The 26,200-nt window shown below is 35.8% G+C and overlaps 1 protein-coding gene and 1 long non-coding RNA gene across 18 annotated transcripts in view; one reads left to right on the top strand and one right to left on the bottom strand.

Moving 5' to 3' along the window:
• INPP4B (inositol polyphosphate-4-phosphatase type II B) overlaps positions 1-26,200 on the top strand; it is a 1,031,775-nt gene that overhangs the window by 757,216 nt on the left and 248,359 nt on the right. For all 17 annotated transcript variants that reach the window (XM_089302446.1, XM_070047510.2, XM_089302447.1 and 14 more), the window contains one exon: positions 12,630-12,786. In XM_089302446.1, coding sequence (XP_089158572.1) covers positions 12,630-12,786 — 157 coding nt within the window. The remainder of the gene's footprint in view (positions 1-12,629; positions 12,787-26,200) is intronic.
• Positions 843-12,623, bottom strand: LOC149125014 (uncharacterized). Its single transcript, XR_016211921.1, has 2 exons — positions 9,816-12,623; positions 843-5,108 (listed from the first exon to the last, which is right to left on the bottom strand). It is a non-coding gene; the product is annotated as an uncharacterized LOC149125014 (long non-coding RNA).

The following is a 26,200-nucleotide window of genomic DNA, read 5'->3' on the forward strand; positions in this document are numbered from 1 at the left end:
AAGGCCATTTGAGAGGCACAGAGGTGACATCTGATGGAACAAGGTCCTTGTGAGAGAAGAAAAAGAATTGACTCTAATGTGCCGGAGGAAGGGTGAGCCTTAAACAGCAGTGCTGTCTTCTACAGAGGCGGTAGGGAGGCTGTGAAGATGCACTTGACTTTGGTGAGGATGAGTAGGGCTGAATGGCTGCTTTTTTTCCCCTAAAGTAGAATCACATATAAAGAGAAAGGATAGGGAGGATAGGCAAAAGAGATTGGTGAAGATTCCAGATAGGCATCAAAATAAATAGTTAGATGACCTGATTAGGAACATTTGAAAAAATTAGGAAGAATTCAACTCCCTGTGAAGGGTCAGTTCAGGAAGTTCCAGTATGCATGGTGTTGGCTCAAAATTGATTGTTTTCTTGGGAATATTTTGAAAGTCTTGACACTACTTGGTAAAGGTGTGTCTTCTCAGTTTCCGCTGGCTTCATTCAATGACAATGAGAGTAGAAAAGTAAGGAAAGTCTAGATCTCCTTTCGTATCATTTCTTCATATTCTCCAGAAATCATTGTTTCTAGAAGACATATTAGTGCTTTGTCTTTCCCACTGAAAAATGTCTCTTCTCTCCTAAGATAGCTTTACTCTTGGGGCGTTTGCTGAGTTGTAGCTGATAACACCATCAGCTGTAGTGCCAGCATCTCATATGGGTGCCAGTTCAAGTCTAGGCTGCTCCACTTCGTATCCAGCTCTCTGCTAGGGCCTGGGAAAGCAGTAGAAGATGGCCCAAGTGCTTGGGCCCCTGTACCCATATGGGAGACCCAGGAGAAGCTCCTGGCTTCTGGCTTCAGATTGGCACAGCTACAGCCATTGCAGCCAATTGGGGAGTGAACCAGTGGAATGGAAGACCTCTCTCTCTCTCTTTCTCTCTCTCTCTCTCTCCATCTCTCTCTCTCTCTCTCTCTCTCTGTCTCTCTCTGTCTCTGCTTCTGCCTCTCTATAATTCTGTCTTTAAAGTAAATAAATAAATCTTTTTTTAAAAAAAATCACTTTACTCTTTCTGCAAATAGTAACAAGTTTGATTATTTTATAGCATCCTTGTTGATTTTTCTTTTTTTAATTTTCCTTTTAAAATTTTATTAATATAAAGAAAACAAATTACATGTATTCCATAGGTACAATTCTAAGAAGATAACCATACTTCCCTCCCCTTCTTTCTCCTTCCCTCAATCCCCTCTTTTCTTTCTTGCATTTTTTCTTTAATATGTGCAAAAAGCATTATTTCACTCCACTCTGTAATCACAGGCTTAATGCACTTAGCAATCACTTTCTGTTAGAATAATTCTTCATCAAGATACAGAAATCCCTTATGAAAAGATAGAAAATAATTTCACCAACCTCCTAACTATTTAATGATATTTTCAAAGCTTTACCCAACTTCAGCAAATTGAGTAAATCCAAAGAAAATGTTGTTAATTGAAAATGCCTTTAGAAACTGTGCTATTAAGTGAATTGGAAACATAACTTTGTGTACTTCTTTTCTTAATTAGCTTTTAGAAAAATTCCAGTGCTCATCACAAATATAGTCAGCTTCTAGAAGTAATTCAGTGTTTTAAATTAAAGTAATTGGGTTTCTATGATATATGAAAAAATTATCTGATCACTTAATTTGGTTTAAATTTTCATATAAGATTACAGTGCCTCCATTTTAAGAAATCTGTGTTACTTAATTTCTGATCATGACTGTAACAATTATCTAACATGAACAACTGCATTTAATTTCTTATAATAAATATTCAGCAAGTGAATACATGTTAGTAAATTACTCGTGAAAAAAAAATCTTACCCTATTGAGACTTCTAAAAACCTTTCCTTTTGGTCAGGAAAGAGAATCTTTTTAAATCAGTGTGAGGCTGTTCTTTACCTTTTAAACTTACTTTGTTGACAGAATTGATGCTATATCAATCTTGATAGTTATTATCTAGTCAATATGGTAGAGATTGAAACTAAAATGAGTGCTTGTACAAAATGCTTGTTATTTCCTGAATTTTACATATTGAATGATTGAATGCTTTAAAGCCTTATTTCCCTACAAAGTTAGGAAACAATGAAATCACAAAGGAATATTTGAGGTTTTATGACAGTCTGTGCCATGAAATAGACGACTATAGCATTCTTTGTGTTTCAACTGGTAAAGATGACACACTGCTTTTCCTTCTCCTCATCCCTATAACAGATGTTTCCAGCAGCTGGGGCTCCAAGATTAGTTTGTCCAAGATGTGAAAGCATGTCATCTAACTAAACTATTAAGTTGACCCAGTTTTTGTGGTTTCCAGTAATTATACTATTCTTTACAACACTGGGATTTAATTTCAGTTTTATTACACTGATGGGTTTATGGCTAAATCTGCCTACTCAATAAATTCTTAAAAATAAATAAATTTATTACCCTTTATATTCTGATCCACTGCAGCAAAGTGCAGAATTAGGAAAAATATTATTATTCCTATTATTTAGTCCTACATAAAATCAACTAAATTTCTATCAGTTTTAACTAAACTGTATTTCTACATATATCTATATTACTCTATGTGACATTTCAGCATCCACATATTACTCAATTAACTCTCTTCCTCATGGCAAAGATAAATTTAAAATTTAGTTTCCACTCTTAAGGTAAGAGAACAGTTGCTATTCCCTATCATGGTCCATGTGTTTATATCATATAAGCACAATATATGAGCTGTATTAATGCATAATTTTTATAATTTTTATACTTTATAAATAGCACAAATTACTGACAATATTTATACAATATCCTATTAATAAAACCCATGTATAATTCAAAATTTTGGAGGTTTTTTAAAAAATGTAATTCAATATTACCAAGGATTGTCTTTTGAAATAAGATTTACATAAACCACTTTATAATATGTTCCTTGCCAACACTATTTAGTTCATTTTGTGCTATACCTTCCTCTGACAATGTTGAGAGCAAACATGAGTGCTTAGACTTGACAGAAATATTGATGGGGCTATTTTTATTGCAATCATTCATAGCAGTGAGCACAAACTTTTTGCAAAACATCGAAAACTTTTGAGGACAAAACATATTTAGTCAGATATACCTCCACAGGTAATTCATAGTGATCCATAATTTCAACTTATCTGCAGCTACTGTGTACATATTAGATATAACCTCTAGGAAAAAAAGAAAAATTAGGTCATGCATAATCCAGAGGTACCTACACAGATACTCAAAAAAATTTTGTTCAGTTTTCTGTCAGGATTGAGTTATGTTATATAAAATATCATCCTGACCTTAATAAGGAAATAAAGCATTCTTTTTGTTTAGAGGTAATTAGTTCTTATAGACTGACTGATACTAACTTATGATTAATCTTTTCTAAAGCAACACTTTATATTTCAGTTACCTAAATGAGTAATATATCTACAAAAATATGACAATTTATTTCCAAATTTTGTGATACATAGGGGTGTGTGTGTGTGTGTGTGTACACAATGAGTCTTCAGAAGGTTCATAGAAAATGTGTGTTATCTTTTAATTTTATTTTTCCATGGACTTTTTGAAGAATCTACATGTATGTATATGTTCATGTGTACATGTATATTCAACCCTAAATAATTTTGTCTGATCAAGCATTCTTCTGGCATTCCATGAGCAAAGAACCTATTGAATGCTGAATTATAATCAGTTATTTATACATCTGTTAATACTATGTGTCCATGGACTTTGTAAGTTCCTAAAGGAAAAGCACAATATCTTCTTCATTGTTGTGTTCTCTACACAAAAGGTGCTCAGTATATATTCATCGAATAAATTAATGCCCCTAAATTTCATCTCAAATACTTATTATTGTCATCTTATTTTGAAACACATGATATTTGTTTAATATAATTACTTTTACTTTTAAGTTTATTTAAGGTATACAAATTTCATGTATTTCATATATACAGATTTAGGAACCCTCTCTCCCACCCATGCTCCCCCTTTCCTCCTCCTTACTCTTATTGACTCTCTTAATGTTCTATATCTAAGAACTTTTACTACACCAGAATCCTTTGTGTTTCTCCATTCCAGTCAAAAGTACCCAGTTTCATCCCTTTCTCCTGAGTTTGCAGTCTCTTGATCAACTTCAAGTGGATCATTCTAGCCTTCTTCCAAACTGCCCCCTCTTTCCTGTGTCTCAATCAGCTCTGAAGTGATTATTGAAGTCATCTTCAAAATATTTCCAAACATAGAAAGTGCTAAAATTCAGGATAGACGCAGAGTATTGGAGATGGCCAAAGCTAGGTACATGATTTGTTAAGGCCCCCAAAAACCAAGTGGCATTTTTTTTTACTTTACTTGATTATTCCTTTGCAAATTACAAAAGTCCTAGTTATACAGAAATCATTTCTACAGAGGCTTCCTAGCAAATATAAATCAGAAGTAACTATTTTACCCTATCCTAGATTGTACTTTTTTCATCCCTGAGCCACCCACAGTAGAGTTGTGTGGTTTTATTAATCTTAGAATGAGGAGGGGACTTTCGTAGCATTCACTGTCACCATCAGAAAGGGCAGGCATAGCCAGGGAGAATCAGGCCAGTTGTTCCCTGCATGCCAGCTCCCTGTCATCTGTTTTCTGGATGGGTGGGAAACATTCCAGAACTACTCCAGGCCATTTCACCCAACAGAAATGTACTTTGAATACTTCTCTATTATTAAAATCCCATAAAAGGTTATTAAGCAAAGTTCATGACTATCCATTAAAATGCACAAATGTTCTTTTTTTTTTTAAAGATTTATTTATTTATTTGAAAGTCAGAGTTACACAGAGAGGAGAGACAGAGAGAGGTCTTCCATCCGATGATTCACTCCCCAGTTGGCCTCAGTGGCCGGAGCTGTGCCAGTTCGAAGCCAGGAGCCAGGAGCTTCTTCCTGGTCTCCCATGCGGGTGCAGGGGCCCAAGGACTTGGGCCATTTGCTGCTGCTTTCCCAGGCCATAGCAGAGAGCTGGATCAGGAAAGGAGCAGCTGGAACTAGAACCAGCGCCCATACGGGATTCCGGCGCTTCAGGCTAGGGCGTTAACTCGCTGCACCACAGTGCCGGCCCCACAAATGTTCTATTAAAGAAAAGAAACCCCAAATGAGATCTTTAGGTTTATGCATATTCATGAAATCTTGCCAATATTTAGATTCCCCCACATGCAGTGAATGCTTTCAACTTCAGTCTCTTGTTTTATAGAATCTTTGTTTTACAATACTAGTTTAATGTATTTTTCAAAATTAGTATAAAAATAAATGGATGGATTGCTGAATCAGTAGTTCATCTTCCAACTCAAACCTAGGTTTCTGACTGATATATTTTATTCATATTGATTTAAAGATGCCTTTCCAATGAATTTTGTACTAAATAGAATCAGCCCCCTTTGCAGACTTTTCTGACATTACAATGCCTGATTTAATGCTAGATACATTAATGAATGTGTAGAGTTGCATACACATTCATTAATACTTTATACATTTACTTTAATGTTCAAATCAAGTGTCCAAAAACTTGAATATATTCTATTGAGAATTTTGAGGTAGTGGTATTTCTAAACAGAAATTTTTGAAACCTGAATAAGTAAGACAATACTGACATCAATACTGAAAATCTATTGATGTGTTTAATCACGTACACTGGGTTTTTTTTAAAATCCCTGGAAATGTTTGTATGTAACACATTAACTGATAATGTCTTGTAATTCAACCAGTTGTGCAAGCATCTAATGGTTTACAGATAACATCTAATTATCAATTTAGAATCAAAAGCCTTAGTCAATCAGGGAGATTTTTCTACTTGTTATTAAACAAACAACACTCTATTTAATATATTCATTAATTGTGAGCTTTAGGAAGATGTGGAATTTATTAGGATGTTTCAAGCATTTGGGATTATGTACTTGGCTATGCAATCTGAAGAGGCATGTAATAAGAACTTTTTATAGTTGTATCATAATTACTTTTTACTCCTAAATATCAGGTATCAAGTCAATCAACAGGCATTGAGTAAGCATAAATAGTGTGTACCAATGCTATAGGCACTTATATAGAACCTAACCCTAACAGCAATATCATCTAATTCAAATGAAATTACTAGCACTCAGAAAACTGGCAGAAATATTGTAACTTATTGCAAGAATACAAGTGCTTGTGGATACACACTAAAAGTGTCAACAATGTTATGTTACTTCCATCCATTCATTTATTCACCCTTTATCAGCTGGTGAGTACCAGGACCTGTTAATGAAAGGATTAATAAATACCAGTCATTTCTCTCATTAAGTTGTTGTATATTTGAATGAAAAATTTTGATAAGGTGGGTGGAAGAGAGAGAGAGAGAGGGATATATATATATAAAGAGAGAGAGAAAGAGAATACTTAGAGAATGTAAGATTTGAAGATAAGACTTTTGATTGACAGAAGATACACGAGAACACATTCTTAACATAAAAATCAACATGTGTCAAGGTAGAATTCCTCCAAGGTTTCCTTCTGATCTTAGATGTCTGCCACTGAGTGGGCATGCTGAATAAATATATATTGAGCTAATTAAAGAACATGTTTTAGGACAGCAAGGAGACTGATATGGGTGGTGTTTTCAATTTGAACTAAGGAGAAATAAGGATTACCTAATTCTACCTATCTGTAGAGATACATCAGCTGGAAAAAATGGATGTATTTGTGACTGATAAAATAAACATGATTAGTGAAGATGAGTCTGATACTTGTATGTATATTTGATTGTGTGATAGAAGCAATATAAGTCTGTGCATGATTTAAACCAGGGAAATGTGGAGAGGTCAATACTAGAGAATAGGCCAGCGCCGCGGCTCACTAGGCTAATCCTCCGCCTTGCGGCGCCGGCACACTGGGTTCTAGTCCCGATCGGGGCGCCGGAGTCTGTCCCGGTTGCCTCTCTTCCAGGCCAGCTCTCTGCTGTGGCCAGGGAGTGCAGTGGAGAATGGCCCAAGTCCTTGGACCCTGCACCCCATGGGAGACCAGGGGAAGCACCTGGCTCCTGCCATCGGATCAGCGCGGTGCGCCGGCTGCAGCACACCGGCCGCGGCGGCCATTGGAGAGTGAACCAATGGCAAAGGAAGACCTTTCTCTCTCTCTCTCTCTCTCACTGTCCGCTCTGCCTGTCAAAAAAAAAAAAAAAAAAAAAAAAAAAACTAGAAAATAGTGGCTAATTATTTTAGCTCATATGTGTCATTTCTGACTGAACTTCAGTGTGGTTTCTGGGAAAGAAAGTCAAGGATTTTCAAGTAGCCAATTGAAGTTAACAATAGAGGATCAATTGGAAACTAAGGTTAGGGAATCTCATTTAATCCTAATGGATGTTACAATCTGGATACTTTTAATGGACATGTATGTGCATTTATAGGTGTACAAGTGTTATACTACTTGTGCCATATATCTGCCAATTTGTACCATAGAATATCTTAAATGCAATTCATCTTACCTAACATTCTGGGCAAAATAGGATTCAAATACAAGTATAATCAAGCTCGTGAAAGAACAAAGCTTGCAGCATTCTAGAACTTAGCCAATGTAGAGCAGATCGATCTCAAGGATGAGCTGAAGGTTCTTTTTAAAGATGAATTTGACTTGGTTAATTCACTAACTCTTCCTAATCAAAGTCCTCAGAAATTGGTAATGACAAATAGGAAATTATTCATGGGACTCTTTTGGAATTCGCTATCAGTTCTGCTTTAGTCTTCACATTCTTGCTGATCAAAATTGGCCTTAGAAAAATTCATCACTAAGCATTACTGGACGTTTTAAGCTAGCTTCAGATCCAAAGCAGTCAGGATTTCACTTGATAAGACCAAGTTCATAAACGTGCGACGTGCTGAGTAAGCAACTCCATTCTCTAGCCTCATGGTTTATTCTGCCAGCTATAATGTCCCCTTGGCTACTGATTACTGTATCCATCACATTTTTGCAACTATGCCTCTAAGCTTGACCCATGTGTTAGCTTGGTCTAATCCAGAAATAAATAAAGACTAAGGTCAGCAGCTGGCTCAGAATGCAATATATAGTGCTGCTAGTTTCCTACAGACTGTGCCCTCATTGAACAGAAAATGTTTATAGCCACTTCTCCTCCAAGAAGTGGGGTTGTTGTGAGGGCTCCAGTAAGATTAAGGACACCAGTTAGGCCTCGTTTAATAAAGGTTAGATTTTAACCCATCAATTTTGTATTACATTATTGATATAGAAGAGATCTAGCAGGATAACAACTACTATGTCTGGGAAGAGATTTAAGAGATTTCCAAATCTGTTTTTCTGATAGGTAGTGGATTGTTTTAACCCTCTCATGTGTCAGGAGCACTAAACAGAATCTGTCAACTGCTCATACATCCCTAGTCTGAACACAGGCAGGACTGGAAGTTCCAGGTGCAACAGCCAGTTTTATGCTTTTGTTGTCTTCACACTACCCAACCGTTCTCCCTCATGGGAGCAGTTGGAAACAATCGTGTGATTTTAGTAAAGAAGATAGAGGAGTAGGTCTAAGCTATACCAGAAATCTAAGCAAAAAGAATTCCCCTCACAGACTGTCATAAGTAAAAGTCATCAGAATGACGATTGTTTTCCTCTGTGTGTGTTTTCAGAGATATAATTGCAAATTGGCTTGATTTAGGAATGAACTCAGATATTCAGGGTTCCAATTCAAGAATCATGCCTACCCTGCTTTAGCATCTTTGTTTCAAAATGATTTACTGCTTTATAACAGCCTCATAGAAATTGAATTATTGATCATCTTTCCCCCTTGAAGCCCACATCTTGTTTTATGTTCCAGTCACATGTATGGATGCTGTCTTTACTAATGTGGGCCTCTTATGCCCTCGACCCTGACTGGTTGACACTTTATCCAAGCGACTGCTCCTTCCCTCTTACTTGACACTGTTGACCTCAATCTTAGGAGTTCATATAGAAAGGCTGTCCTTTATATAAAGTCATCTGGTTGTCCAGGATTTCCATAGAACACTTTTTCAAGATTCAAATAACTAAAATTTAATCTTACTCCTATGAGGTCACGTACACTTCTACCTGACACTTTCTGGCCTCCTTTTCCTAACTTCTCTCTGTTTGGAATTTGGTGCTGTGTACTACATTTCTATGGGAAATCATAATGGAAGAACCAAGTCTTTGAAGTCAAATGGAATGGAATTTCTAGTCTATCACTGCCATTTAAATGATGAATGTTTTTCTCTGTCTTAACAGAACTCTCTTCATCTCTAAAAACCGAGTCAATAATATGAATATGATTTTTGAAGGTTAAGTTGGATAATGTGTGTATTATATGGGTATGAACATGAGCTGGAGTGTCTGTCTGGGTTGGAATCACCCCCCTCCTTCTTCTTCCATGGCTTCCTCTTGCTTTCTCTGCCTGCTTTCCTTCCTTTCTCCAAGAAAATTGAGGACAAGGCTATGTCCTGTATATTGAGGACACAGCTGTTAAATAACTTACTCTCTAGCACTAGACACAGAGGTGAAAATCAGTAACTTCTTTATCCTTTAGAGGCCATTAAAGGGAAGTGATCAGCAAGGGAAAAATTCTCTCACTACCAACTCTATAGGACCTTCTTTCCAAATTATGAATAATAGAGTGAGTTTGCTCAAGGTCTTCTGCCAAATTTGCCTTCAGGAAAACACTTGATTACGCATCAGTTGGGCATTAGTATTACCTAAGAGACTGCTCAGTTTCTCTCCTGCAATAGACATCTCTCCAAGTTTGGCATCCTATAAGCAATTAATGACTAAAAGTTTTTTTTACTGTTTACCATAAAACATTTTGTGGTTGTTGATCTTGAAAGATGAGCATGCTTCAATATGCTGCAAGACAATAAAGATATCTCCACTGCCCACAAAATTATTTTTCTGCCGGTAGAATCCAGTAACCTCAGGAATCTATAAAGGAAGAATAATATACTGATGTGAATGTCAAATTGTCTTTTAAGTATTTTCCTGTTCAGATCCTTTAGAGCTGTGACTATGAGCGGTTTGATCTATCCCTTTATTCCTTTCTATAAGGAAGGCAGCCAAAACACTACTTGATCTGTGATCAGAATGTGAAGTTCTTTTCTACTTGAGCAAAAGGAAAGGAATTGAAAACTTATCTCTGTGCAAAGCTAATCTGGGAAACTAAAAGGAATCTGCACCCCCTTTTAACATCAATAGCAAAATTTATCCCCAGTATTAGCTAGACAGTTGCTTCTTGTTTGATTTAATTACCTGAAGATGTGGGTGGTAATTGTGGTTAAGGTATATGTAGAACCAGGGGGCATTGTATTCATTATTGTGGACTGGAAGGTAAACTCCTCACCAAATTGCATTATTAGTGGTGTAAGGACTTCCAGATTCCTTTTTCTTTCCCTTAGAACAGGTGAGCTTCCTTAGTACTCCTGGTTCATGGCTCTGAACTGCTTCCACCTTATTTCCTCAGACAACAGGCATAGATGATGTAATCCATAGATATGATGTCTTAATTTCCTGCAAAGGGAAAGTGCTTCCAGTTCTTTAGGGAAAATATTTTACCTCTATGAGAAAGATTGCTATGATTATTTGTGATTAATAATATCATTCACACTCAAGATTACAGGATAAGGGAAAACAATCTTGATTCGTTTAAGAAGCCAATAAGGATCAGATGTGATTTTGCCAAATTGTACTGATTTCCCCAAGTTCTTTCATAGAAACCACAGTATTGGGCTCCCACTGTACTGATGAGGTAGGTAGAGCAAGAGTTTTCATTCCAAATTGTAGGTGATTCAATAGCAGTTCCACAGGCATGGAATGACTTTCACAAGGTCTCATAGACAATAGGTCACATAAGGACCTTTGCCAATTGCCTTTTTTAACTTTGTGCTGTTTTTCTATAAAGTCTTGTTATATCCTCAACTCAACTATGCATGTCTACATGCCACATAATTGTTTTTATGTGGTTGAATTATTATCTTTCTAGATTTATCCTTCCCAAAATTAATCTATACATTTATAAAGTTACAGAATCAGCTTATGGGAAAAATAAGTAATGGGTGGAAAATATACAAACCAGCAAAGAAGTGCTTTAGTTAAATATTATGTTTATATTAAGTGCTACCACAGTTGCCTAAGATAGCTATATTACTGGGAGAACAGCTACTGAAAGATTGCTTTATGGCTTAGTGCAGGGAAAGCACCATGAGTGCATTCATTCCTTATGCCTTGACCGAGTGGTGTGCAAGCGTCAATGTCTTCACGTGAGTGATGTGGGAATGAAGGAAAGTCAAAGATAGCAGGCTTCAATCTGAAAACTATATTTAAAATTTCTATTTAATACTAAGAATTTTTGTGAATCCCAGAATTCAGTTTTATATATTGCTCTAAACAAAAATGGGCACTAATCAGACTGAGAAAGTTAATGACAAAGAAGACTCATGGTAATATGTGCTGCTTCCTAGGAAATAAGTTGCTCAGTGTGATATACGAAACTGTAGTGTATAATTCTGAATAGAAGTTTGAAGACTTAGTGTGGTCAGAAGCACCTGAGGAATTTGTCAAAATTTCAGTGTAGATTGCCTTCTCTTCAATGTTTCTGATGAACTTGGGAGGATCCGGGATCCTGCATGTTAGTTCTCTAGGCTATTCTGTTACAGGTGGTTAGAACTTCAGAATTTTTGGGGGGCTGGCACCATGGCATAGTGGGTTGATCCTCCGCCTGTGGCGCTGGTATCCCATATGGGCGCTGGTTCTAGTCCCGGGTGCTCCTCTTCCAGTCCAGCTCTCTGCTGTGGTCTGGCAGAGCAGTGGAAGATGGCCCAAATCCTTGGGCCCCTGCACCCACAGGGGAGACTGGGAATAGGCTCCTGGCTCCTGGCTTTGGATTGGTGCAGCTCTGGCAGTTGCAGCCATCTTGGGAGTGAACCAACAGAAGGAACACCTTTCTCTCTCTCTGTCCCACTCACTGTCTGTAACTCCACCTTTCAAATAAATAAATAAAAATCTTTAAAAAAACTTCAGAATTTTTAAAATTTACAGTACTCAAATAAATAAAGTACAACAGTGATTTCTAGAAACTGGGAGAGAAAGCCCATGTAAAACAGGTGTGGAGTTTCAGTTTAGGCAGGAGAAAAAGTTCTGGGACTGGTTAATGGTGATGACTGAATGGAGTTACTCTACTAATCTCTAAAGCTTGCAAGCTTTATGTTATGTATATGTCACTACAATTTCAAAAATAAGAATCTATAATGCAAGTGGTGGCCATTCTTTAAAGACGTTGCTATGACTTTTCATTCTTACTAAATGCTGGTAAAGAAAACAGTATCTCCAGTTTAAAATGTCACACAATTATGAGTAGTCTAATAATTCATCATTTATTTATGCCAGAGCAGGAGTAATAGACTAAGCTTAAAAATTTATAAAAATAGTTTTTGCTTTATTAAGATAAAACGGATATTTTGTATGCTCACAGTTTGATGAAGTCCATAATAGTGTTATAAACAGTTGCTCAATCTGCAATTTAATAATTGTTCTTCCAACTGCTTCTCCAAAACAGACATCAATTTTGTGCCACTTTTACAATAAAAAATGTGTCGTGATACTCATGCTCTTTCCAGGACAGGGTGTGGGCCAATGTGGGGAAGAGCCTGAACTGCGTAATAGCTATGGTGGATAAATTGATTGAAAGAGATGGTGGCAGTGAAGGCAGCGCTGGCAGCAAAGAGGGAGAAAAGGACGTGTCACTAGAAGACTCCATCACATCTCATCCAAGGGGTAAGAAATCATTTTTCTCAATCATCCACTGAGTAAATAAAACGAGAAAGCCATGATAAAATGAGGTGGAGTCAATAGTGCCTTTGATGAGAGTGCGGATAGCATGCTTTTCCACAGCCCTGGCTTGGGTGTTGGAAACCTGTTTATCAAATTGCATCTCAGGAGTGTTTTCAGAACTGCTTGCAATGCTCGTTCTTTTTTCTTTTGCTACAGAAAATTCTCCTTGATAGAACAGTGTTTTCTTATATAGGGTCTGACATATTTATTATACTTTTACTCATTCTTCCCAAATTTTATTAGGAAGCAAAATAAGCATCTGATCTCTTATCTCTTAGAAACTTAAAAGGCTATCAGACCACAATTACCACATAATGGTTCCTGAATGGAATGCAATATGGTAGAAGAGTTCTTTTTTTTTTTTAGTGAATTATCCCAAAAGCATGTAAGACTGTTTGATTCCAAGGAATATGTTTTGTTATTCTGAAAATATATATATATTAAGACTTTATATTTTGTGGGATGATGTACAGACACACATATATGCATACACATGTGAGTGTATGAGTATGCCTATTGATAGATAAAAGATAATTTTCAAATGTATATCTAATTTGCTTCTTGGAAAATATGATAATAAATACAGTTGTACATGTAGATTTTATTATTGGTCCCTGATACATGAATATTTTGATTTGATTAATGTTGACACAAAAATCAAGACAAATATCTACGTTTCTTTATACTTCTAGGAACTTGAGACTTGTCCTAGACTACTTCTTCCTTGTTAAGAATTTTAAAATGTTTGGAGAGACTAACCAGTATTGCCCTACTTTCTTCTGAAATATGTCCCTCTTTTTTTTGTAAGAAAATGAATCATGTGAAAGTAAGCATGTTTATGAAATTAAATTTATGTATTTCCAATTTGTTTGCCTGATTTTTCATCACTCACATTTTCATCAGTTTAATCATGTAAAACATCAATCTTTCTTCACTTGATTAACAGTAGAATCATTTGGTAATCACATTTGGAAACTAAGGCTTTCTGGTTTTCTTAGTGGATAATCCCTCTTGTTCTATTGTGTATTCATACAAGAGAAAAGTTTATGCAGATAACACTTGGTCCTACTATATGAGGATTTTCTGTTTAGAATATCAATAGTATTAGTTAATGAATCCAGTATAGTTCTGTAGCTTTACATAAATCAAAATGGAAGCTTGTCATAACTATGTCATGAAAAAGCAGTACACTTCAGTGTTCTTTAATTGAACATGTATTGACTATCAGCTGTGAGCCAGACCCTGCTGTGTTCTAGAAAGTGAGGTAAGTATCATGCCTTTTAGCAACTGATTTCATCCACTGGTGGATATTCAAGACATATTATTATCAGAAATAAGATAAGGGATACTCAATTTTGCTACATTTTTATATTAAAAGACGTTTATTTTGGTACAAACAATTGAAATGTGTGCATAGTTGTATCTCAGTATTGACAGCATTATGGTTTCAATGCCAGCTTTCCAGCTACAGTTATATTTTTTAAAATCAACGAAATATTGACTCAGATTATTTTTTCTTTTTCCAACTTTAAAATCATTTATGAGATTACACTGAATCCCTTAAGTAAATAAAATTTTATTCATGCATGTAACAGAAAATAAAGTTCAAATCTTTTTGTCTTCAAAGATTTCCCCTTACAAATTTAAAATCAACAAAACATAGTAATAAAAATAAGCCATTATGACCATATATCCTAATGTACACTAGGATGAAAGAAGGTATTCTTATTTGAAATATGGACTTGAAATCAAGGCATGTCTTTAATTTTGTCAGGATCTCAGGATTCTTTTATACTATGAAGTAGTATACAAAGCCTTTTAAATTTCTGGCTAAAAAGCCAAAAAATTTTTTTAAATGTGAGGATATATGGAGAGCTATTGGAAAACATATTAGGGAGAAAACTGAGCATCAAACATGTCTTCCAGCTGGTGACAATGTCTGTGGGTTAAGGATAAGAGAACTTGGACTTTCTTGGTTCTTCCTAGGACAGACAGGAGAGGACTGTAGATGGTTGGGGCTTCAGAAGAAGAATCCCGTCTTCACCCCTAGCTTGCTGACTGAGGGACCTCAACTGGTGGCTTAACATTCCATGACCTCTCATTTCCCTCACCTGTAGGACATCAATAACAACACACTCTACCTCACGAGACAGCAGTGTTTAATAAAATACAGGTATTCAAACTTGGCCACATATTGGAATCTCCTGGAGATCTTTAAAACATACTTTAATAAGGTGACCCAAATAATGCACTTAGCATAATGCTTGCCCTACCGTTAGTCTGTAATTCATATTAGTGGTTATTATCATTGTACATAAGGTATTATGCTAAACAGTGATTGCCATTTTGGTGAGTAGGCACCATGAAGTATTTGATTTGCCCTGGGAACCTCAGCGTTTTTCTCAGTCTCCTCATATGACTGCGATGTGGAGCCAAGGTAGAGAATAGAATTGCAGTGCTGTTTATTGAAAGAATAATGAAGTGGACATCTTCTCCTTGATGTGCCCAGCATCTCATGAAGTAGGCAGACAAAACCTTACAAACCTTGGAAAATAACACTTAGAAACCAACATGGGGGAGTGCAGAAAGATTTTGATAATTTTTTGTAACACAGGTTGTTTAACTAGCAGAATCTATAAGCACACTTCTGGCTATAGTCTTCTCAGCCTTAAATGTTCCTTTGGTTTGAATGTCTTTCCCATGAAGTTGTTTGTTCCCCAGATTTTTATGTTGATGGAACTAAGATGGTAGGAATTTAATCCAATTATGATTTTTGGATGTATATCTATTGAAAGATGATCGGATGGGATGGGGTTATTAGCCCTCATGGTTAAATTTTGGTGGCTTTGTGAGACTGTATGGAGAAGGACACACACACTTGCTCCCTGTCTCCTACTATGGAATGTTCTGCAATGCCTCAGGACTTTGCCATCATGAACATCATTACAGCTGCCAAAACAACAGGGCCTGCCTGATCTTGGATTATGACTCTCCAAAACCATGAGCCCAATCAACTCATAAAAATTATTAATATAAAGAGAACAAATTTTGTGTATTTCATGTATTTCATAGGTACAGTTATAAAAAGATAACCATACTTCTCTCCTTCCTCCACTCCCTGCCTCAATCTGCCTCCTTCCTTCCTGCCTTCCATTTTTTCTTAATTTTTGCAAAAAGAACTAATTTGTCTACTCTAAAACTATAGGCTTAGTTTACCATGAACCATAGTGTTCAAAAAGTAAAAAGTAGGAAGACCATGGGACCACAGGAGTATAAACAAGAGCTATAAAATAACAATCACATCACAAACCATCTGTTTCATTCCTACATTTTTTTCTTGTATTCTGTATTAACAGCCACATCTCAAATAAAGCATGTAATATTTGTCTTTTTGGGACTGGCTTATTTCACTAAGCATCATGGTTTCTAGTTGCATCCATTTTGTTGCAACAGACAAGATTTCATTATTTTTTATGGCTGAAAAATAGGTCAACCACATGAACCAGCTGTCCCTCTCCTGTGAGTTCGCCCAAACAAAATAAATCAATTCAACTTTTTCTCTTTATAAATTATTTGTCATAAGCATTCTTTTACATCAACAAAAAGCTAATAGGGATATTTTCACTAATTTCATGCCACTTTAAACAATATCATATTGTGATTTCTGTTTATTTGTGAAGTTTCACATTGGATGACTGCTATATTTCAAAATGTAACCTTTTTAAAAAACTTATGTTTTTGAAAGTAAGAGTTACAGATGAGAAAATCAAGCAGAGAGATTTCTTTCATCTGTTGGTTCACTCCCCAGATTGCTGTAACAACCGGGACTGGGCAAGGCTGAAGCCAGGAGCCAGAAACTTTATCTGTGTCTCCCACATGGATGGCAGGGCACAAGCACTTGGGCCATTCTCTTCTGTATTTCCCAGATGTCAGCAGGGAGCTGCATTATTAGTGGAGCAATTGGGACAAGAAGCAGCACCATACGGGTGCTGGTGTTGCAGGCATCTTTACCTGCTGTGCCACAACACCGGCCCCCAAAATGTTACTTTTGAAAATAAAATAAATTTCTTCCATTGTCCCAGTCCAAAACTTTCATTTTTTTTTCATTTTTTAAAGCTAATTAATGAATTCTGTGATTTGAGTCATCTATTCATGATAATATATGATATAAATATTGATGGATATTTGTTTATATCATTTGTTAGTGATTCTTTTTTATAATGTTGCATCACATCTGTTTTTTGTTCTTTTTATGTTCAGTTCTGAAAATACTATTAATTATTTATTGGAATTTTTTTCTATTTCATATGGTTTCAAATTTTTTAATTGAAATTTTTAAATATTTTAAGGTAAACAAATTTTATGTATTTCATATATATAGATTTTGGAGAATAGTAATACTTATCACCTTATCCTCCCTTCCCGCTCATGCCTCCCCTTTTCATCCTTTCTTATTTTTTTAATTTTAACAATTATATACTTTCACTTTATTTTATACTCATAAGATTAACCCAGTAATAAGTAAATAATTCAACAAATAGTAAAAAGAAAACACTGTTCTTTGACAGTAAAGATAAGAGCTGTAAACAGTTATCGAATCACATACATTTCATTTTTTTTGTACTCATTATTTAGCACAGATCACAGATAATATGGTATTTGTCTTGGGGACTGGCTTGTTTCACTATGTATAATGGTTTCTAATTGCATCCATTTTGTTGCAAAAGACAGAATTTCATTTTTTACAGCTAATATTCCATACTACATATATACTGCAATTTATCAATTTGTAAGTTTATGCACGTCTGAGTTGATTCTATATCTTAGCTATTGTGAATTGAGTTGCATTAAACCTAGGGGTACAGATAATTCTTTCATATGCTGATTTCATTTTGTTTGAGTAAATTTCCTGGAGTTGGATTGCTGGGTCATTTGGTTTATCTATTTTCAGCTTTTTGAGGTGTCTCAATAATGTCTTCCACAATGGCTTTATTTACATTCCCACCAACAGTGGATTAAGGCACCTCTTTTTCCATACTTCCTCACAAGCATTTATTGTTTTTTGATTTCTTATGAGAGCCATTCTAACTGGGGAGAAGTGAAGCCTCATTGTGGTTGTGATTTGCATTTCTTTAATGGCTACTGATCCTGAGCATTTTTTCATGAGTCTATTGGCCATTTGAATTTCCTCTTTTGAAAAATGCTTATTCAATACCTTTGCCTATTTCTTAACCAGATTGATTTGTTGTCATTGAGTTTCTTGAGCTCTTTTTAGATTCTGGATATTAATTCTTTATCAGTTGCATAGTTTGCAAATATTCTCTCCCATTCTGTTGTTTGCCTCTTCACTTTGCTGTTTCTTGTGCAGTGCAGAAACATCTCAATTTGATTTAAGCCCATTTGTTAACTTTGGCTTTGATTGCCTGTCCCTCCGGGGTCTTTCCAAGAAGTCAGTGCCAAAGCCAGTTCTTACAGGGTTGCCCCAAAGTTCTCTAATAATTTGATGCTATTAGGTCACAGATTTAGGCCTTTAAGTATCACCAGTGTTCTTCTCTACTAATTTCATGGTATAAGGTCACAGATTAGGATCCTTGATCCATTTTGAGTTTATATTTATGTAAGCTGTAAGGTAGGGGTCTTGTTTCGTATTTCCACATGTGTAGATCCAATTTTCCCAGTAATCATATATTGAAGAGACTGTCCTTTGTCCAGGGATGATCTCAGCTCATTGTCAAATGATTGTGGAATGATTGTTGTGGAATGATTTTTGGAGTTTATATCCTGTTCCATTGGTCTTCTTGTCTATGTCTATTCCAGAACCAGACTGTTTCAATTTCAACTTCCTTGTACTATGTCTCAAAGTCTGGTATTATGATGCCTCTGGCTTTGTTTTTGTTGTTTAAAATTACTTTAGCTATTTGTGTCTCTTGTTTTTACATATGAATGTTAGCATTGTTTTTATAGAGCTGAGAAGAATGTCATTGGTATTCTGAATGGGATAGCATTGAATCTGTAAATTGTTTTTGGTAGTATGTATGCTGTGGTAATTCTTCCAGTGCACAAACATGAAAGATTTTTCCTTTTTTGTGAGTCTTCTTCTATTTCTTTCTTTAATTTTTTGGTCATTTTCATCATAGAGATCTTTCACCTAAGTGCTAAATTTATTCTAAGTTATTTAAACCTTAGACATGAATACACTGAAAACCTAAACATATCAATAACCAAAACAGAGATTGAAATAGTAATAAACACATTTCCAACAAAGAAAATCAAGAACTGAATGGCTTCACTGCTGAATTCTATCAAACTTTTAAAAGAACAACTAATTCTAATTTTTCTCAAACTATTCAAAACAATTGAAAGGGAGGGAATCATCCTCACAAACTCATTCTATCAGGCCAGCATCACCTTAATTTCAAAATCAGAAACAGATACAACACAGAAAAGGAACTAAAGCTCAATATCACTGATGAACAAAGATACAAAAATCTTAGTCAATCAAATCCAACGATTCAGAAAGATTATTCACCTGGACCAAGTGAGATTTATCCCATGTGTACAGAATAGTTCAACATACACAGGTCAATAAATGTGAAACATTAACAAATTGAAGATTTAAAACCATATGGCTATCTCAATAGATGCAGATAAATCATTTTATAAAATACAACATCCTTTCATGATGAAAACCTTAAGCAAACTGGGTATAGAAGGAATATTACTCAACACAATCAAGGCAATCTGTGACAAACCCTCAGCCAGTATTATATTGAAGGGGGAAAACTTGGAAGCATTTCCACTAAGATCTTGAACCAAATGAGGATTCCATTCTCACATTGCTATTCAATATTGTCCTGGAAGTTTTAGCCAGAGCGATTAGGCAAGAAAAACAAATCCAAGGAATACAAATTGGAAAGCAGAAAGTCAAACTATCCCTGTTTGCCCATGACATGGTTCAGTATATAGGGACTCTAAAGACTCCACTAAGAGATTATTGGAACTCATAAAAAAGCTTAGTAAAGTGACAGGTGTGGTGGAATGAGGTGAAAAAGTCATATCAAGATGGCCACTGAGGTGAAAATTTTCATGTCAAGATGGCCGCTGAGGTGAAAAGGTCATGCCAAGATGGCCACTGACAACAGAAACTGCCTGGCAACAGGCCGTGATTGGATGGCTTCAGAAACCACATGACAATAGAGGAAACCACATGACAACAGAGCCTGGCTGACGGCAGACCGTGATTGGATGTTTTCAGAAACTGCCTGGCAACAAAAGCCTGCCTGGCAACAGGCTGTGATTGGTTGGGGAATAGACTGCCCCTTGACCGGATTGGCTGGTCTTGACTATATAAGCTGTTGTACTAACTGAAATAAATGAGTCTGTGGGCTGCTTGCCTCAAGCCTGCTTTCACCTGACTCCCGGAGTCTGTGTGGTGACTCTGCGCCTCTTGCCACCACCATGCTCCGCCTCTCAGAAACGAATCCACTGCAATATTGTTGAGAAATCAACTGCAACAGACAGGATTTAAAATTAACACACAAAATGCAATATCTTTTGTATACACAGACAATACCATGGCGAGAAAGAACTTTTATGAACAATCTCATTCACAATCACTGCAAAATATTTAATATATCAGTTTTAATTTTTATGCATTTAATTTAAATAGGTATGTATTTTTAAATCCCACAGGAAAAAAAAATCAGTCCTTTGTCAGTCATCTTTTCTTTCTTATCACTCTTCTTTATGTGTATGCTTTAGCTATAACTTGTGCTTGTTTTCTGTTAAATATATAAGACAGTTAAAAAGATAGTATCCTGAGTTGTTACAGTGTTACCTGTTTCACACATTCCTCTATAACTTGTAGACACTTGTCTTTTCAAATTGAAGAATTTTCTTACAGTATGTTAAATAGTATTTTAAGTCTATAACTTTGGAGAATTTTTTCAATTGTTTGTTTTATAACAAGCATTTACAACACTATATCTTTTGTTTGATTCATGAATTAGTTTCAGAGTAAATAAAGATAGTCCTAGAAGAAGTGGAACTTAACACAAATAATGGTGTAACTGTTCCAAACATCCACAGCTTACTTAGGTATATATTCATTGTTTTCATAATGAAAGAATATTGTGTTTTCATTTATTTTTAATGTTATTTTTCACAGGAAACACTTTTTAAGGTATACAAAATTCATGCATTTCACAAATACAACTTTAGGAACATAGCAGTTCTTCCCACCATATCTGTCCTTCCATTCTACTTCCTCCTCTACAATTCCAATTCTTTTTTTTACTAAGTTCTATTTTCAATTACCTTTACACACATAAGATTATGCTAAGTAAAAAATTCATCAAATAGTATGAAAAAAAAAAACTGTTCCTCAATAGTCAAGACAAGGGCTGCTCAACATCCTCACATCTTAAACTGTCAATTTCACTTCTGTAGATTAGCTTTTAGGTGATATATTAATTACTACAGATCAGGAACAACATATGGTATTTGTCATTTTAGGACTGGCTTATTTCTCTAAGTACAATGTTTTCCAGTTGAATATATTTTGTTGCAAATGACAGGATCTCATTTTTTATTGCTTTATACTATTCCATGGCATAAATATCCCACAATTTTTTATTCAATTTTCTGTTGACAGATGTGGATTGATTCCATATCTAAGCTATTATGAATTGAGCTGCAATAAACATGGGGTACAGATAAGTCTTTCATATGCTGATTTCATTTCCCTTGGGTAAATTCCCAGGAATGGGATGACTGTGTCATAGTGTAGGTCTATATTCAGATTTCTGAAGGTATCTCCATCCCGTCTTCCATAGTGGCTTTACCAGTTTACATGCCCACAAACAGTGGATTAGGGTACATTTTTCCCACATCCTCACCAGCATTTGTTGTTTTTGATTTATGTATGAAAGCCATTCCCATTCTAATGGGAATAAGGTGAAATTATTGTGGTTTTAATTTGCATTTCCCTGACAGCAAGTGATCCTGAGTATTTTTTCATGTATCTGTTGGCCATTTGGATTTCCTCTTTTGAAAATGGCTGTTAAAGTCCTTTGACAATTTCTTAACTGGGTTGTTTCTTTCATTGTTGTTGAATTTCTTGAGGGCTTTATTTGCTTTGGATTTTAAACCTTTAACAGTTGCAGAATTTGCAAATAATTTCTCCCATTCTGTCAGCTGCCTCTTCACTTTGCTGAATGTTTCCTTTGCAGTGCAGAGGTTCTTCCTTTGATTTAATCCCACTTGTCAATATTTGCTTTGATTGCCTGTACCTTTGAGGTCTTTTCCGATAAGTCTTTGCCTATGCCAATGTCTTGCAGGGTTTCCCCAATGCTTTCTAAAAATTTGATGGTATCGGTTCATAGATTAAGTCTTTGTTCCATTTTGAGTTAATTTCTGTGTAAGGTGTATGGTAGGAGTCTGGTTTCATACTTCTGCGTGTGGAGATACAGTTTACCCAACACCATTTGTTGAAGAGACTGCCCTTGCTCCAAGGATTGATTTTAGCTACTTTGTCAAAGATAAGTTGATTGTAGATGTGTGGATTGATTTCTGGCATTTCTATTCTATTCCACTGGACTATCCATCTGTTTTTGTGACACTGCCAGCCTGTTTTGATTAAAATTGTCCTGTTGTATAGCTTAGATCTGGCATTGTGATGCCTCCCACTTTGTTTTTGTTGTATAAGATTGCTTCAGCTGTTCAGGATCTCCTGTGTTTCCCTATGAATTTCAGCATTGTTTTTTCTGTATCTGAGGAGAACGTCCTTGCTATTTTGATTTATATTGCATTGAATCTGTAACTTGTTTCTCTAGTACAGAAATTTTGATGTTATTGATTATTCCAATCTATCTAAGTGGAAATTTTTTTCATTTTTTGTGTATCTTCTTCTATTTCTTAAATGTTTTATAATTCTCATCATAGAGATTTTTGATGTACATGGTTAAATTTATTCCAAGGTATTAAATTATTTTTTCAGCTATTGTGAATGGTATTGATCTTAGAAGTTCTTTCCCAGCCATGCATTGTCTGTGTATACAAAGGCTATAGATTTTCGTGCATTGATTTTATATTCTGCCACTTTACCAAACTCTTTTATGAGTTCCAATAGACTTTTTATGGAGTCTTTTGGGTCTTCTATATATTGATCATGTCATTTCAAATAGGGATAGTTTAACTTCCTCCTTCCCAATATGTGTGCATTTGATTTACTTTTCTTGCCTAATGGCTCTGTCTGAAACTTCCAGGACTATACTGAATAGCAGTGGTGATAGTGGGCATCCTTATCTGGTTCAAGATCTTAGTGGGAATGCTTCCAACTTTTTCCCATTCAATAGAATGCTGGCTGAGTGTTTGTCATAGATTGCCTTGATTTTTTTGAAAAATGTTCCTTCTATACCCGATTTGCTTAAGGTTTCCATCATGAAAGGATGTTGTATTTTATAAAATGCTTTTCCTGCATCTATTGAGATAGCCATATTTTTTTCCTTGAGTTTGTTAATGTGATGTGTCACATTAATTGATTTGCAAATGTTGGACCATCCCTGCATAACAGCGATATGTTCCACTTGGTCAAGGTGAATGATTTTTCTGATGTGTTCCTGGATTTAATCGGCTAGTATTTTGTTGAGCTTTTTGTGTCTATGTTCATCAGGGAAATTGGTCTTTAGTTTTCTTTCTCTGTTGTATATTTTTCAGGTTTATGAATTAAAGTGATGCAGATTTCATAGAAGGAGTTTGGGAGGATTCTATCGTTTTCATTTGTTTTAATAGCTGAGAATTGGAGTTAGTTCTTCTTTAAATGTCTGATGGAATTCAGCAGTGAAGCCATTGGTTCTGGGCTTTAATTTGTGAGAGAATCTTTCTTACTGATTCAATTTCCATCTTGGTTATTGGTCTATTTAGGTTTTCTATGTTTTTATCACTCAATTTGATTCAATTTGATTCAATTTGATTCATTCACTCAATTTATTCATTTCTCTTAGGTTTCCTGATTTGTTTGGTATACATATCTTTGTAGTAATTTCTGCTGATTCTTTTTATTTCTGTGGTATCTGTTGTTACATTTCCTTTATGATCTACTTTGTCATATGTTAGGATGGCTGCACTTTCCCTCTTTTTTTTTTTTTTTTTTTTTTTTGCTTTCCATTAACACAGAATATCTTTTTCCATCCTTTCAACTTCATTCTGCAGGTATCTTTGTCGTTGAGGTGTGTTTCTTGTTGGCAGCAAAATGATAGGTCTTGATTTTTTAATCCATTCAGCCAGTCTATATCTCTTAACTTGGGATTTGTGTCCATTTTATATTCAAGGTGACTATTGATAAGTAATGACTTGACCATGCCATTTTTCCATAAATATTGCTATTGTTTACTTTGGATTTCCTTTGTACTTTTGCAGTAAGATTTTCTGCTTTCACTTTCTTTCATAGTGTTGATTATGTTTCTGTGTGTAGTACATCCTTAAGCATCTTTTATAAGTCTGGAGGAGTGGTGACAAATTCTTTCCATTTCGGTTTGTTATAGAAGGTCTTTATTTCACCTTTAGTCATAAATAAGAGCTCTGCATGGTACATTATTCTGGGCTGACAGTTATTTTTCTCTTAAGACTTGGAATATATTTCAGCATTCTCTCCTAGCCTGAAGGGTTTCTGATGAGAAGTCAGCTGCAAGTCTAATTGGAGATCCTTTGAAAGTAATCTGCCATTACTTTCGTGAACATTTAAAAAAAATTTTTTTATTTTTTACTGTGGAGAGTTTCACTACAGTGTGTCATGGTGAAGATCTTTTTCTGGTTATGTCTATTTGGAATTCTATGTGCTTCCTCTACTTGGACGTCCCATTCTTTCTCTAAATTGGGGAAGTTTTCCATAACAATTTCACTAAAATGGCCTTCTAGTCCATTATCTCTTTCCATACCTTCAGGAATTCCTAAGATTCATATGTTGGGTCATGAATCTCCAACACTATTTGTTAGTTTTAGTTTTCTAAATACTTCTTTTTTTTTTTTTTTTTTTTTTTTGCTCTAAAATTTCCAGAGATTTGCCTTCTAACTTGGAAATTCTTTCTTCTGCCTCAATGAGTCTGTTGTTAAGGCTTTCCACCACACATTTTTTATTTGGTCTATTGAATTTTTCATTTCCAGTATTTCATTTTTATTTCTCTTTAAAATCTCTATTTCATGGGAAAATTTTTCATTCATGTTTTATATGGATTTCTTTAAATCATGGAAATTCTTCTGAATAATCCTACCTTCTTTTTTTTTGGAATTACATTTCTAGCATTTCTTCATTCTCTTCATCTTTACATTCTAGTATTGAAGTGTTGTTGTGTTCCTTTGAGGGCATCATGTTGTCTTCCTCGTTATTTTTCCTGAATTACTGTGTTTATTATTAGGCATTTGTGGAAATCTTTTTTTTCGCTGTGATGAATTTTATCTTTGGACTATTCCTCTGTGGCTTAGTGTAGTGATACTCTTCCAGTGAATATTCAGTGCCTTGTGCTGAGTGTGGCCCATGATCTCTATTCAGTGCTCTTGGGTGAGGGGAGTATCCAAGGTCACACCACATTAGGCATGTTAAATCTCTTTTTTTAATCATGGGGGAAGGTTTGATCAGCTCTGTTGGCATAGTCTCATGTTCACCTCCTGTCTTCCAAGGAGACCAATGCCCGGGCGCTAGCCCCAACAGGTGCAGTATTCATCCACACCACCACAAGAATCACACAAGAGATCCATGCAGTCCTCGTTGTGAGCGTGGATTCTGCAGCAGTGACTCTCAGCAGAGGATCAGGAAGGCCTGAGCATGCGGAGCTGTCCACAGTGACTGCTCACAGGCTCAGCCACACCCTGCACCCTCCCATGCAGCCACGGTGTCTTCACAGTCTGTCCTAGCACACAAGGCTCCCACAGTCATGGGTCCCCAGCCCCGTCAGTTCTCCCAGCCAGACTCAGAGGTCTCCTCTTAGCTGGTTGCTGGGCACAGCTGTTACATATATCCTAAATGGTGCCCATCCTCTCTCAGCTAGTTATAGGAAGCCAGTGCCGGGTGGTCGGGAGAGAGAAATGTGCCCCTTGCCCTTTTTTTTTCCATCTAGGTTGGCAGGTTTGTTGTTCCCCACTGGGCTCCAAGCCAGACTCCTGCCAGGCTCTTCCTGCAGCATTATTGTCAGTGGCTTGGGTTGCTGCAATCTGGTCTCACCTCACTCAACACATATATAATCCCGTGAAGTATGTTAAGCACCACATGTCTTTACATTAAATTGGGGACTCAAAGATGGAATAAGTGGTTACTAGAGTCTTTGATTTTTATACAAACTAATAATTATACAGTTTAAACTTC

Source organism: Oryctolagus cuniculus, chromosome 8 (assembly GCF_051225735.1).
Source record: "Oryctolagus cuniculus isolate XC-2025 breed Fujian yellow rabbit chromosome 8, ASM5122573v1, whole genome shotgun sequence".
Classification (NCBI taxonomy): Eukaryota; Metazoa; Chordata; class Mammalia; order Lagomorpha; family Leporidae; genus Oryctolagus; species Oryctolagus cuniculus.